At 42.8% G+C, this 14,481-nt stretch overlaps 2 protein-coding genes across 2 annotated transcripts; one reads left to right on the top strand and one right to left on the bottom strand.

The window, feature by feature from the left end:
- The first annotated feature begins 1,112 nt into the window (after positions 1 to 1,112).
- LOC124007617 (cocaine- and amphetamine-regulated transcript protein-like) lies at positions 1,113 to 2,433 on the top strand. Its single transcript, XM_046318250.1, has 3 exons — positions 1,113 to 1,273; positions 1,447 to 1,530; positions 1,868 to 2,433. Exons 1-3 carry the CDS (start codon positions 1,142 to 1,144, stop codon positions 1,973 to 1,975), a joined length of 324 nt encoding a protein of 107 aa, XP_046174206.1. The 5' UTR covers positions 1,113 to 1,141; the 3' UTR covers positions 1,976 to 2,433.
- A 1,195-nt stretch (positions 2,434 to 3,628) lies between these two features.
- LOC124008042 (rab GTPase-activating protein 1-like) lies at positions 3,629 to 14,481 on the bottom strand. Its single transcript, XM_046318950.1, has 8 exons — positions 14,425 to 14,481; positions 9,135 to 9,206; positions 8,699 to 8,809; positions 5,293 to 5,397; positions 4,885 to 4,968; positions 4,685 to 4,756; positions 4,251 to 4,517; positions 3,629 to 4,058 (listed from the first exon to the last, which is right to left on the bottom strand). The coding sequence occupies exons 1-8, from the start codon at positions 14,479 to 14,481 to the stop codon at positions 3,834 to 3,836; spliced, it is 993 nt and encodes a 330-aa protein (XP_046174906.1). The 3' UTR covers positions 3,629 to 3,833.

Genomic DNA, 14,481 nt, shown 5'->3' with positions numbered 1-14,481 from the left:
ACGTTTTAAGGAGAAGTCTATCTTTAATTCTGTGAATAACACTTGTATCTTTTGTCAATGTTTTATTATGAGTATTTCTGCAAAATTACCGGATGTTTTGGAATCAAAACATTACTGCACATAAGGCGCCAATGTAAACTGATGTTTTTGGATATAAATATGCACATTATCGAACAAAACACACATGTATTGTGTAACATGATGTCCTATGAGTGTCATCTGATGAAGATCATCAAAGTTTAGTGATTCATTTTATCTATATTTCTGCTTTTTGTGACTCCTATCTTTGGCTGGGAAAATGGCTGTGTTTTTTTTGACTTGACAGTGATCCAACATGTGATGTTGTGCTTTTGCTGTTAAGCATTTTTTAAATCGGACACGATGGGTAGATTAACAAGAAGTTTCTTTCATTTGCTGTATTGCACTTGTTAATGTGTGAAAGTTACATATTTCTAAAACATTTTTGATTTTCGTGCGCTGCCTTTTCAGCGGAATGTTGTCGAGGGGTTCTGCTAGCGGAACGCCTGCGCTAGAAAGGTTAATAGACAAAGAGAGTTCCAAACCTCTCAGCCAATAACAGATATTTTTCAGTTTTCCTCTCCCCACTTAAACCATTCTCAAGCAGAATTCTTGCTTGAAAATAGTATTGTGTTTGTGAGAGAGAAATAGGGAGAGAGGTGGGTTCTTTATGTGGTTTGGTGAGATTATCCTGTGATGTAGAGTCTCAGGCCTGCTCACTGTGTACACCAAATGAGAGGTTAGGCAGACACACACACCCAAGAGGAAATTGGATGCTGATTAAAGATTGGTCTCAACAGCCAGGGGCTGTGACCTGGGATTATTGGAAAGAGGTGAACAGAGGTGTTCTATCAGACAACGCCTCTCCATCACAACATCCTCTGGCGTGTATGTGCGTGCGTATGACCCTCTCCGGTCAGTGGTTACCTCTGTCGCTCCGCTCATGTCAGTGGTCATACATATTACAGTAGCTGTATGATGTCAGCAAACTCTATAAAATCAAGCCATAGCGTCTATCACCCTGAATCATAGCCCACCTGACCCGCCCAGTGTTCACCAAGCCCCTGCTAACCACCTGCAGAAGCCCCGCTATATCTCCATCCCTTCTGGTTGTTTCAGCACCATGGCCAGCATTCTACTGCTTTTCCTCGCAGCCTCCTGCTGCGCATTTCTCTGTCTCGCTGACGACACCTCCTTGGAGTTTGAGACTCGCGCTCTAGAGTTCCCCCACAAATCACAAGAAGAGAAGGATCTGGTAAGTTTAAATTGTTTTATGTTTGTGAAGTTGTTTGGTTTGTGCGCTTGTCAATGTGATAGTTTAGTCGATTCATCCCTCTCTTTGTACTTGTTTTCTAGCTATATATATATATATATATATATATATATATAGCAGTCTATCGTTTTTGTTTGTTTTTCTCTGTCGTATAGATTGAAGCTTTACAAGAAGTTCTGGAGAAACTGAAGAACAAACAGATGCCGTTATCAGAAAAGAAGCTCGGCTGGCTGCCGTCGGTAAGAATAGACCTGAATAGACCTGATCAATCATTTTAAAGTGCTTAAAGTCCTATTATCAATCAATTATTTTTAAGTAGTTAGCCTGTCTGTCATGCATTTTACTTCTTCATTGAGTCTAGCCTTATATTGCGTGTTTCAAATGGTCAAAACGGGACTTTTGATAAAGGTTCTCTATTGACAGTGTTTAAAAATATATATATAGTTCAGGAGTTGCTAGGATGAATCTGATTCTGGGAAACCGGTGTAGATGTTTCAGAATCACATAGTCTGGAGACAGATGCCACCACCACCATCATCATTCAATTAAATAACAAACTGTTTGTTTGTTTCCTAGTGTGACGCGGGCGAGCAGTGCGCTGTTCGCAAAGGTGCGCGTGTCGGAACACTGTGCGGGTGTCCGCGTGGGACTACGTGCAACTTCTATGTCCTCAAGTGTTTGTAAGAAGAGAAGAGGAGAGAAAATGATAAACGGTGTAGAGAGGGGAGCAGAGAGAAATAGGAGAGAGAGAGAGAACAGAAGCTTTTGCCTCATTCAGTGGAGCACGTTTAAGATCGTGGAACGTTCAGACAGAAATATTGTATGTTGAACAGATGCGTCTCTGACATGTAAAGTAAATAGGAATCATGTCAGCTTTACTTTCAGTATGTTGCCCTCTCCTGTCCTGAACGGGACCCTGGTGTGTAATGGAGGGTTTGTTGTCTAACATAAAGGCTGTATCCCAAATACCAATCTATTCCCTATAATGCTCTATTTTGGCCCGAGTCCTATTTGTCAGTCCTATGTTGCTTTGGTCAAAAGTATTGCACTTTATAGGGAATAGGGTGTAATTTAAGACACTACCCAACTTGTTCCTTTATCTGTGCTCTCTGCTGTCTCGTCTATTTGGACTAAATACAAAGAAATTCAATGTGATCAATAAAGTCCTTGTTTATAAGATGATTTACAGTTGTTTGTATGCTTCAGTGCAATTTTAATAAGTAGACCATGTGGTACCTTTTCACTACTCTTAGTACAAAACTTAAAACCGATCACCAAAAAGGCAGTCGTTTCAAAACTTTAAGCTCATGTTCAATTGACTAAGTACAACACTTAAAATCACACATTTTCACCAAACTTAATCAGTGTTTCATCAAGAAATACATGTTTCACATTGCAGTGCATGTTCATATAACGTTGTAGCGGTATTTATTAGAGGGGTAAAGATAAAGATTTTGTTCGGGCGCCAGGCAGGTCTTAACCGTGCCAAAAGGAAAAGAGTAGAATAGAGAGAGTATCACTACCGTGCAGGATTTCGCCACAACGTAACTGCCGTGCACAATGCATACTCACTTTTGATATGTTTCTCTTTTCTTTTGTTAATAAAATACAATTTACTATTACTTAATCGAACTGCTTTAAATTGATGATCACGTATATGTTTGGTAAACCTATACATTACACAACTAGATCTCACAGTCTCACGTCAGAATTAGACCTTCATCCATGTTTCCCAAATTTCACATTTCAAAGTGTTTAAGGTTAGGTTTAGGCATTAATTACGAAATCTTAAAGTTAGGCATTAACTCTGAATGGTTCATGTAAGGGTTAAGGTTTGGGATAGGCTTAAAACAATTATCTCAAAAACAACTTTTTGTCGCTGGATTCAAACTTCCAAAATTTGGAATCAGAGGCAGATGCTTATGAAAATCAAAACCGACTTGAACGTAACAGCGCTCAGCGTTCCTCCTAGTGGCCGATTTCCACATCACCTCTGGACGTCCTCAGATATGGATGGACGTCGAATACTGACTTTTATCCCGGGTGACCTGGCTGACTTTACATGTCAACTGGTTTGTCTGTTACAGATTCGGAGATTCTACTTAATGAAAATGTCTGTAAAGTAGAAACATAAAAAGTATGGATATATACTTGAATGTACTACAATGATGGTGACTATTGATTTACTTCACTGTAAAAAAAAAAATGTAAATCTCGATATTGACAAGATCAGAGATGTGCTGTATGTAACAAATCGAATAAAAAAATGAATGCACAATGAAACGTTTTGAATGAAGGACTGGGTGCCATACAAGTGTTACCAGTTTGGAGTTTTGTTTTAAGAGTTTAAGAGCCAAAGCAATACATAAAGCATACATAAAACTCCTATATCCAAATCTGTTTTTGACAATAACAAATAAAACCAAAATAGGCACTAGAATGCAGAAACAAACAATCACCAAGAGACATGTATAATCATTCCAATACATATTATCTATACTCTCAGTATGTCCTCTTGCTGTCTCTCCCCCTCTCTTCCATGTCAGACATCTCCCCCCTGGTCCTTCCTGGGGGCCCATGACAGTCTCCTGGAGCTCCAGGCTGAGAGGGGGAGGCCATGTAGAGAACGCCCCATTGCAGAGGCTCTCCCCCTGGGTAGGCTGCTGCTCTGCAGACCCCCTCCGGCTGACCGTATAGTCTTAGTGAGCCAGCTGTTCCTAGCTGTCTGGAGATCACGTTGCAGCACCCCCTTCTGGTGTTCCAGCTCCTACACAGGGGACAACACAACACATCATATATCACTATGGAGTGTGTACTGTCCACAAAAAAGTGTGTACCGTGCATTAAGGAGTGTGTACTATGAACTATGTACTGTGAACATGTACAATATGAAGTGTGTAGTGTGCACTATGAAGTGTGTAGTGTGCACTATGAAGTGTGTAGTGTGCTCTGAGCTGACCTGGATCTTGCACTCGGCCTCCACCATCTGTAGTTTAGTCTGGGCCAGCTCCTTCTCCAGCTCTGTGACCTGGCCACTCAGACACAACTTCTCCTGGTCTTGTTCCCTGGTACCAGTCGTCTGCTGGTCTGGTTCTGTTTCCTGGTCTCTCTGCTGACCTGGTTCTCTGGTGCTGATACTTCTCTGGTACGGGGCTGTGGAACCGGAGCCTTCCATAACAGGAGAATCTAGAGCCTGTCGGCAGCGAGAACACGCCATCACAGCATTCTGAGAGAGGGAGGAGAGGGGTGGGAGGGGTTTGACCAGACACTTCAAAAGTGTTTTATTATAAACATGCAGAGTGAGAGGTGATATCCATACAGAACAAATTACATCATCAAACTGTGTGATTGCCAAACTGTGACATCATCAGACGGTGTCATATTCCTCCTCACCCTGAGTTTGTCCAGGTCCTCTCTGTGGGCCGCCTGCTGCCTCTCCACCCGACTGGTCAGCTGGGAACAGATCTGACAGACAGAGGAAACAATATAGCATTAGGTGCGTGTGTGTGTGTGTGTGTGTGTGTGTGTGTGTGTGTGTGTGTGTGTGTGTGTGTGTGTGTGTGTGTGTGTGTGTTCGTGCATGTGCGCTGTACCTGTTTGTAGTCTGAGATTATGCCTGAGCTCCTCTTCACCTCTGGATCAGCCTTGTCCAGCTTTGTCCTTAACACCTCCTTCAACTGTGAAATGGTAAATACATGTCCATACACAGAATGAAATGTTTCATTATTACTCATAAATATAATCTAATAATACAGAATTACCATAAATATAATATTACATTATTACCATAAATGGAATACAATGTTACATTATTACCATAAATATAATATAATATTATTACCATAAATAGAATACAATATTACAATATAACCATAATTATAATATAACATTATTACCATACATAGAATACAATATTACATTATTACCATAAATAGAATAGAGTATTACATTATTACCATAAAGAGAGTACAATATTACATTATTACAATAAATAGAATTACCTGAGCAGCCTCCTCCTCCTTCCCTCTCTTCTCTTCCTCTGCATTCTTCAATTTCTTTCTGGTCTTCAGCAGCTCTTTGGTCAGCTCATCCACTCTGTCCTCCGCCTGTGGGCCCAACAACACGCTCAGAAGTCTGTCTGTCTGTCTGTCTGTCTGTCTGTCTGTCTGTCTGTCTGTCTGTCTGTCTGTCTGTCTGTCTGTCTGTCTGTCTGTCTGTCTGTCTGTCTGTCTGTCTGTCTGTCTGTCTGTCTGTCTGTCTGTCTGTCTGTCTGTCTGTCTGTCTGTCTGTCTGTCTGTCTGTCTGTCTGTCTGTCTGTCTGTCTGTCTGTCTGTCTGTCTGTCTGTCTGTCTGTCTGTCTGTCTGTACGTATAAGTGCCTATGGAGATAGGGGCTAGGGTAGTATCTAGGGGGTAGGGGCTAGGGTAGTATCTAGTGTAGTATCTAGGAGGTAGTATCTAGGAAGTAGGGGCTAGGGTAGTATCTAGGGTAGTATCTAGGAGGTAGTATCTACAAGGTAGTATCTAGGGTAGTGTCTAGTGTAGTATCTAGGAGGTAGTATCGAGGAGGTAGGGGTTAGGGTAGTATCTAGGGTAGTATCTAGGAGGTAGTATCTAGGAGGTAGTATCTAGGGTAGTATCTAGGGTAGTAACTAGGAGGTAGTATCTAGGAGGTAGTATCTAGGAGGTAGGGGCTAGGGTAGTATCTAGGGTAGTATCTAGGAGGTAGTATCTAGGGTAGTATCTAGGAGGTAGTATCTAGGAGGTAGGGGCTAGGGTAGTATCTAGGGTAGTATCTAGGAGGTAGTATCTAGGAGGTAGGGGCTTGGGTAGTATCTAGGGTAGTATCTAGGAGGTCGTGGCTAGGAGGTAGGGGCTAGGGTAGTATCTAGGGTAGTATCTAGGAGGTAGTATCTAGGAGGTAGTATCTCGGGTAGTATCTAGGGTAGTATCAAGAGGTAGTATCTAGGAGGTAGGGGTCAGGGTAGTATCTAGGAGGTAGGGGCTAGGGTAGTATCTAGGAGGTAGGGGCTAGGGTAGTATCTGGGGTAGTATCTAGGAGGTAGTATCTAGGGTAGTATCTAGGAGGTAGTATCTAGGGTAGTATCTAGGGTAGTATCTAGGAGGCAGGGGCTAGGGTAGTATCTAGGGTAGTATCTAGGGTAGTATCTAGGAGGTAGGGGCTAGGGTAGTATCTAGGGTAGTATCTAAGGTAGTATCTAGGGTAGTATCTTTTTTATTTATTTTTTATTTTATTTCACCTTTATTTAACCAGGTAGGCTAGTTGAGAACAAGTTCTCATTTGCAACTGCGACCTGGCCAAGATAAATCATAGCAGTGTGAACAGACAACACAGAGTTACACATGGAGTAAACAATTAACAAGTCAATAACACAGTAGAAAAAGAGAGGGGGAGTCTATATACATTGTGTGCAAAAGGCATGAGGAGATAGGCGAATAATTACAATTTGCAGATCAACACTGGAGTGATAAATGATCAGATGGTCATGTACAGGTAGAGATATTGGTGTGCAAAAGAGCAGAAAAGTAAATAAATGAAAAAACAGTATGGGGATGAAGTAGGTAAAAATGGGTGGGCTATTTACCGATACACTATGTACAGCTGCAGCGATCGGTTAGCTGCTCAGATAGCAGATATTTGAAGTTGGTGAGGGAGATAAAAGTCTCCAACTTCAGCAATTTTTGCTATTCGTTCCAGTCACAGGCAGCAGAGAACTGGAACGAAAGGCGGCCAAATGAGGTGTTGGCTTTAGGGATGATCAGTGAGATACACCTGCTTGAGCGCGTGCTACGGATGGGTGTTGCCATCATGACCAGTGAACTGAGATAAGGCGGAGCTTTACCTAGCATGGACTTGTAGATGACCTGGAGCCAGTGGGTCTGGCGACGAATATGTAGTGAGGGCCAGCCGACTAGAGCATACAGGTCGCAGTGGTGGGTGGTATAAGGTGCTTTAGTGACAAAACGGATAGCACTGTGATAAACTGCATCCAGTTTGCTGAGTAGAGTGTTGGAAGCAATTTTGTAGATGACATCGCCGAAGTCGAGGATCAGTAGGATAGTCAGTTTTACCAGGGTAAGTTTGGCGGCGTGAGTGAAGGAGGCTTTGTTGCGGAATAGAAAGCCGGCTCTAGATTAGATTTTCGATTGGAGATGTTTGATATGAGTCTGGAAGGAGAGTTTACAGTCTAGCCAGACACCTAGGTACTTATAGATGTCCACAAATTCAAGGTCGGAACCATCCAGGGTGGTGATGCTGGTCAGGCGGGCTGGTGCAGGCAGCGAAAGGTTGAAAAGCATGCATTTGGTTTTACTAGCGTTAAGAGCAGTTGGAGGCCACGGAAGGAGTGTTGTATGGCATTGAAGCTCGTTTGGAGGTTAGATAGCACAGTGTCCAAGGAAGGGCCGGATGTATATAGAATGGTGTCGTCTGCGTAGAGGTGGATCAGGGAATCGCCCGCAGCAAGAGCAACATCATTGATATATACAGAGAAAAGAGTTGGCCCGAGGATTGAACCCCGTGGCACCCCCATAGAGACTGCCAGAGGACCGGACAGCATGCCCTCCGATTTCACACACTGAACTCTGTCTGCAAAGTAGTTGGTGAACCAGGCAAGGCAGTCATCCGAAAAACCGAGGCTACTGAGTCTGCCGATAAGAATATGGTGATTGACGGAGTCGAAAGCTTTGGCAAGGTCGATGAAGACGGCTGCACAGTACTGTCTTTTATCGATGGCGGTTATGATATCGTTTAGTACTTTGAGCGTGGCTGAGGTGCACCCATGACCGGCTCGGAAACCAGATTGCACAGCGGAGAAGGTACGGTGGGATTCGAGATGGTCAGTGACCTGTTTGTTGACTTGGCTTTCGAAGACCTTAGATAGGCAGGGCAGGATGTATATAGGTCTGTAACAGTTTGGGTCCAGGGTGTCTCCCCCTTTGAAGAGGTGGATGACTGCGGCAGCTTTCCAATCTTTGGGGATCTCAGACGATATGAAAGAGAGGTTGAACAGGCTGGTAATAGGGGTTGCGACAATGGCGGCGGATAGTTTCAGAAATAGAGGGTCCAGATTGTCAAGAAAATGTTATTGTTCGTAGGGAAACGGTAAATGAGGTAGGGGAGGTGCCTACAGTTAGAGGGCTGGAGGAGTGCTTAGGAGTTAGGGGGCTAGGGGGAGTGACTAGGAGCTAGGGGAATAGGGGGAGTGACTAGGAGCTAGGGGAATAGGGGGAGTGACTAGGAGCTAGGGAAATAGGGGGAGTGACTAGGAGCTAGGGGAATAGGGGGAGTGACTAGGAGCTAGGGGAATAGGGGGAGTGACTAGGAGCTAGGGGAATAGGGGGAGAGACTAGAAAGTAGGGGGCTAGGGGGTGATGTAGGTTGTACCTGATCCAGGTCGGTCCTCAGGGAGATCTTGCTGGTGATCAGTCTGTGGGCCAGAACATCATTCTCCTGCTCCAGACGCAGACTGGCCTGCTGCAGCTGACAGTTCTCCCTCTGCAGGAACACACAGAACAGAGAACACAAAGTCAGGTTCTACCTCCTTAGAATGCACAGGACATGGAACACAGTCAGGTTCGCCCTATAGATTGCTATAGAATGTGGAACACACATTCTGGTGGGTTTGGGGGGTAGAGAGAGAGAGAGTGCTGGTTTTGGGTGTAAGGGGGCGGGGTGCATGGCGATACTGACTGTTTAGATGGGGGAGGGGAGTAGCAATAGTGGGTGGGGTTTTGCTGTATTGTTGGGTGGTTGGGTGGAGGTGGGAGGAAGAGAGGGGTTAGGTTTAATATGTATCAAAGTGCTAACGGTTTGGTCCTACCTGGTATCTGTCTATGTGGTCATCCTGTTGTTGAGGCTGGTTATCTCTCAGCGTGGCCTTCTTACTGGGAACCTGTAGAACCACAACAGTCAAGGTTGAGAGAGAGAACGGTCCACAGGCTCAGCATACATAACAACAGCCAAGTTTGATTGAGAGAAAGTTGTATCACACAAACAGAGATGGAGTGATTGGAAAGAATTTACAACAACAAAACAGAGCAAACTAGAATGCTATTTGGCCCTAACCAGAGAGTACACAGTTGCAGAATACCTGTGACTGATCCAAACATAAGGAAAGCTTTGACTATGTACAGACTCAGTGAGCATAGCCTTGCTATTGAGAAAGCCCACCGAAGGCAGACCTGGATCTCAAGAGAAAACAGGCTATGTGCACACTGCCCACAAAATGAGGTGATAACTGAGCTGCACTTCCTAACCTCCTGCCAAATGTATGACAATATTAGAGACACATATTTCCCTCAGATTGCACAGACCCACAAAGAATTAGAAAACAAAATGTTGATAAACTCCCATATCTACTGGGTGAAATACCACAGTGTGACATCACAGCAGCAAAAAGGGCAACCAGTGAAGTACAAACACCGTTGTAACTACAACCTATATTTATGTTGATTTATTTTCTCTTTTGTACTTGAACTATTTGCACATCATTACCACACTGTATATATGCATAATATGACATTTTAAATGTCTTAATTATTTTGTAATTTCTGTAAGTTTAATGTTAATTTTTTATTGTTTATTTCACTTTTGTTTATTATCTATTTCACTTGCTTTGGCAATGTTAACATACAGTTGAAGTAGGAAGTTTACATACACTTAGGTTGGAGTCATTAAAACTTGTTTTTCCACCACTCTACAAATTTCTTGTTAACAAACTATAGTTTTGGCAAGTCGGTTGGGACATCTACTTTGTGCATGACACAAGTCATGGGGCGGCAGGGTAGCCTAGTGGTTAGAGCGTTGGAAGTTCAAACCCCCGAGCTGACAAGGTACAAATCTGTCGTTCTGCCCCTGAACAGGCAGTTAACCCGCTGTTCCTAGGCCGTCATTGAAAATAAGAATTTGTTTTTAACTGACTTGCCTGGATAAATAAAATACATTTTTCCAACAATTGTTTACAGACAGATTATTTCACATATAATTCACTATCACAATTCCAGTGGGTCAGAAGTTTACATACACTAAATTGACTGTGCCTTTAAACAGCTTGGAAAATTCTAGGAAAGGATGACATGGCTGTAGAAGCTTCTGATAGGCTAATTTACATAATTTGAGTCAATAGGAGGTGTACCTGTGGATGTATTTCAAGGCCTACCTTTAAACTCAGTGCCTCTTTGCTTGACATCATGGGAAAATCAAAAGAAATCAGCCAAGACCTCAGAAAACAAATTGTAGACCTCCACAAGTCAGGTTCATCCTTGGGAGCAATTTCCAAATGCCTGAAGGTACCACGTTCATCTGTACAAATAATAGTACACAAGTATAAACACCATGGGACCATGCAGCCATCATACCGCTCCGGAAGGAGACACGTTCTGTCTCCTAGAGATGAAGGTACTTTGGTGCGAAAAGTGCAAATCAATCCCAGAACAACAGCAAAGGACCTTGTAAAGATGCTGGAGGAAACAGGTACAAAAGTATCTATATCCACAGTAAAATGAGTCCTATAATCGACATAACCTGAAAGGCCGCTCAGCAAGGAAGAAGCCACTGCTCCAAAACCGCCATAAAAATGCCAGACTATGGTTTGCAACTGCACATGAGGACAAAGTTCGTACTTTTTAGAGAATTATCCTCTGGTCTGATGAAACAAAAATAGAACTGTTTGGCCATAATGACCATCGCTATGTTTGGAGGGAAAAGCAAGCCGAAGAACATCATCCCAACCGTGAAGCATGGGGGTGGCAGCATCATGTTGTGGGGGTGCTTTGCTGCAGGAGGGACTGGTGCACTTCATAAAACAGATGGCATAATGAGGGAGGAAAATTATGTGGATACATTGAAGCAACATCAAGACATCAGACAGGAAGTTAAAGCTTGGTCGCAATTGGGTCTTCCAAACGGACAATGACACCAAGCATACTTCCAAAGTTGTGGCAAAATGGCTTAAGGACAACAAAGTCAAGGTATTAGAGTGGCCATCACAAAGCCCTGTCCTCAACCTATAGAAAATGTGTGGGTGGAACTGAAAAAGCATGTGGAACAAGGAGACCTACAAACCTGACTCAGTTACACCAGCTCTGTCAGGAGGAATGGGCAAAAATTCACCCAAGTTACTGTGGGAAGCTTGTGGGAGGCTACCAGAAACGTTTGACCCAAGTTAAACAATGCTACCAACTACTAATTGAGTGTATGTAAACTTCTGACCCACTGGGAAAGTAATGAAAGTAATCAAAGTTGAACTAAATCATTCTCTATTATTATTCTGACATTTCACATTCTTAAAATAAAGTGGCAATCCTAACTGGCACATTCGTCGTATGAAGGAGACCAAGGTGCAGCGTGGTATGAAGGAGACCAAGGTGCAGCGTGGTATGAAGGAGACCAAGGTGCAGCGTGGTATGAAGGAGACCAAGGTGCAGCGTGGTATGAAGGAGACCAAGGTGCAGCGTGGTATGAAGGAGACCAAGGTGCAGCGTGGTATGAAGGAGACCAAGGTGCAGCGTGGTATGAAGGAGACCAAGGTGCAGCGTGGTATGAAGGAGACCAAGGTGCAGCGTGGTATGAAGGAGACCAAGGTGCAGCGTGGTATGCGTACATTCTTTCTTTATTAAAGAAAGACCACTGAACAAACTAACAAAACATGAAGCTAATGAGTAGTGCAGACAGACAACTAAACATAGAACACGAACCCACAAATACCCAAGGGAAATGGCTACCTAAATATGGTCCTCAATCATAGACAACGATAAACAGCTGCCTCTGATTGGGAGCCATATCAGGCCACCATAGACATACATATACCTAGACCTACAAAACCACTAGATATACAAAAACCCTAGACAATACAAACTAGCATACCCACCCTCTTCACACCCTGACCTAAACAAAACATAAAGAAAACAGAGATATTACAGTTTTTCTCCATTTCTAAAACACTAAAACCCATTGGCTGAACAGAGTTCTCAGTTGCCTGGACTCATTTAGCTAATTATGCAGTCTGTTGTCAATACCTTAACCCATTTCACATGGTAAAACACAATTTGCAGATCTCACTTAGACTTTTCAGCAAAGCTCTAAACACATTCTCATTCTCAAAACACATTCTGCACTCTAATGCACATGTCATCCATACTGGTAAACACAAGTGGCAACAATCAAATACAAATAGAGAACATATGTCATTGATTGAACACAACCACTCAAAATTGATTTAACCTGTTTCAAATGATGCGACACAACCAATATAAGCCAGTTCAGAGAGCAAACAGGTTCTTGAAGGTGGGAAGGAGAAAGTCTGAGAATGGATACTGTAGTACAGTGCATTGTAGGCTGTGTACTGTACAATGGACAAATTGTATGGCCCTGAACATTGTGCTTTCCATTTATTAACAGTACTGACTGCTCAATAGATTTTGACTGGTTGCAGGTTCATATCAACAAAGAACAAGAATTACAGTATCACAGAGACAAAGGACCAGTTTGTGAGATGCAGGGTACAGTACTGTAAAAATAGGGGTACAAGGAGGAGGAAGAACAAAAAACAAAATTGTAAAGAGCAAAGCAGAGTAGTAATTTCTGATCAATTTTCAGCTACTATGATAGAACATGTTTTCGTTCATCAAAAGACAATGACGGAAAAATATGAATATTTTTTTTAGATTAAAAATGTACTTCTCCCTGAGAATTGTATGTTTTCAACAATGTGTTTTCTATTTTTCGGTGTATTGTTTACTGACTGCTTGAGAGTGTATATCATTTTGATCACTTTGTTTATGATTATTTGAGAGCAGTGTTTGATTATGAACACAGGTAAAACTGTTTTGAGGCAAATGTTTCATTTTGCAAGAGGAGTCAGAGGTTATGTAAATAGTGCTTGAAGATGACGTTTTGGGTTGAATGTAATCAGGAAATGGAGCAAGGTTTCAGAAATTGTGTTTTAGCAATTGAGAAAAATTGTAAAGGTCAGAGTGTGACAAACTGACCTAAGACGGAATTGTTACTAGAATTAAATGTCAGGAATTGTGAAAACTGAGTTTAAAAATATTTGGCTAAGGTGTATGTAAACTTCCGACTTCAACTGTATGTTTCCCATGCCAATAAAGCCCCTTCAATTGAAAGATTGAATTGAATTGAATTGAACAGAGAGAGAGAGAGAGAGAGAGAGAGAGAGAGAGAGAGAGAGAGAGAGAGAGATTGAGAGATTGAGAGAGAGAGAGAGAGAGAGAGAGAGAGAGAGAGAGAGAGAGAGAGAGAGAGAGAGAGAGAGAGAGAGAGAGAGCACATTTTGCAACGCACGGGAAGTCTTCACGTGTAACAGTCAAACCTCCTAAAAAGATAACAAGCAGTTCAACCTTTACATCTGGTGCGAATGCTTAGTAACCCTGGTCCTTGTTGTGAATGTCATGCCTTGGAGCAGGGGAGATGGTACAGGAGTTCACTGCACGGCCACTAGAGGGCTGTCCTATAATACTGTAGTCGGGGGTTGTTGCTGTTGTTGTTGTATGACCACATGCTCTATGACACAGCAGCAATTGTGTTATGGTTGTATAATGGTTGTGGTCTTACCATGTGTTTGGGTATGGTTGTGTCATGGTTGTATAATGGTTGTGATCTTACTGTGTGTTTGGGTATGGTTGTGTCATGGTTGTGTAGTGGTTGTGGTCTCACCGTGTGTTTGGGTATGGTTGTGTCATGGTTGTATAATGGTTGTGGTCTTACCGTGTGTTTGGGTATGGTTATGTCATGGTTGTATAATGGTTGTGGTCTTACCGTGTGATTGGGTATGGTTGTGTCATGATTGTATAATGGTTGTGGTCTCACCATGTGTTTCGGTATGGTTGTGTCATGGTTGTGTAGTGGTTGTGGTCTTACCGTGTGTTTGGGTATGGTTGTGTAGTGGTTGTGGTCTTACCGTGTGTTTGGGTATGGTTGTGTCATGGTTGTATAATGGTTGTGGTCTCACTGTGGGTTTGGGTATGGTTGTGTCATGGTTGTGTAGTGGTTGTGGTCTTACCGTGTGTTTGGGTATGGTTGTGTAGTGGTTGTGGTCTTACCATGTGTTTGGGTATGGTTGTGTCATGGTTGTATAATGGTTGTGGTCTCACCGTGTGTTTGGGTATAGACTCGGCCATCAGGCAGGCCAGTATCTCCTCCTCTGCCAT

Source organism: Oncorhynchus gorbuscha, linkage group LG21, assembly GCF_021184085.1.
Source record: "Oncorhynchus gorbuscha isolate QuinsamMale2020 ecotype Even-year linkage group LG21, OgorEven_v1.0, whole genome shotgun sequence".
In the NCBI taxonomy this organism is placed as follows: Eukaryota; Metazoa; Chordata; class Actinopteri; order Salmoniformes; family Salmonidae; genus Oncorhynchus; species Oncorhynchus gorbuscha.
Note: the sequence above shows the minus strand (reverse complement) of the source record. Positions and strands in the feature narration are given on the sequence as shown.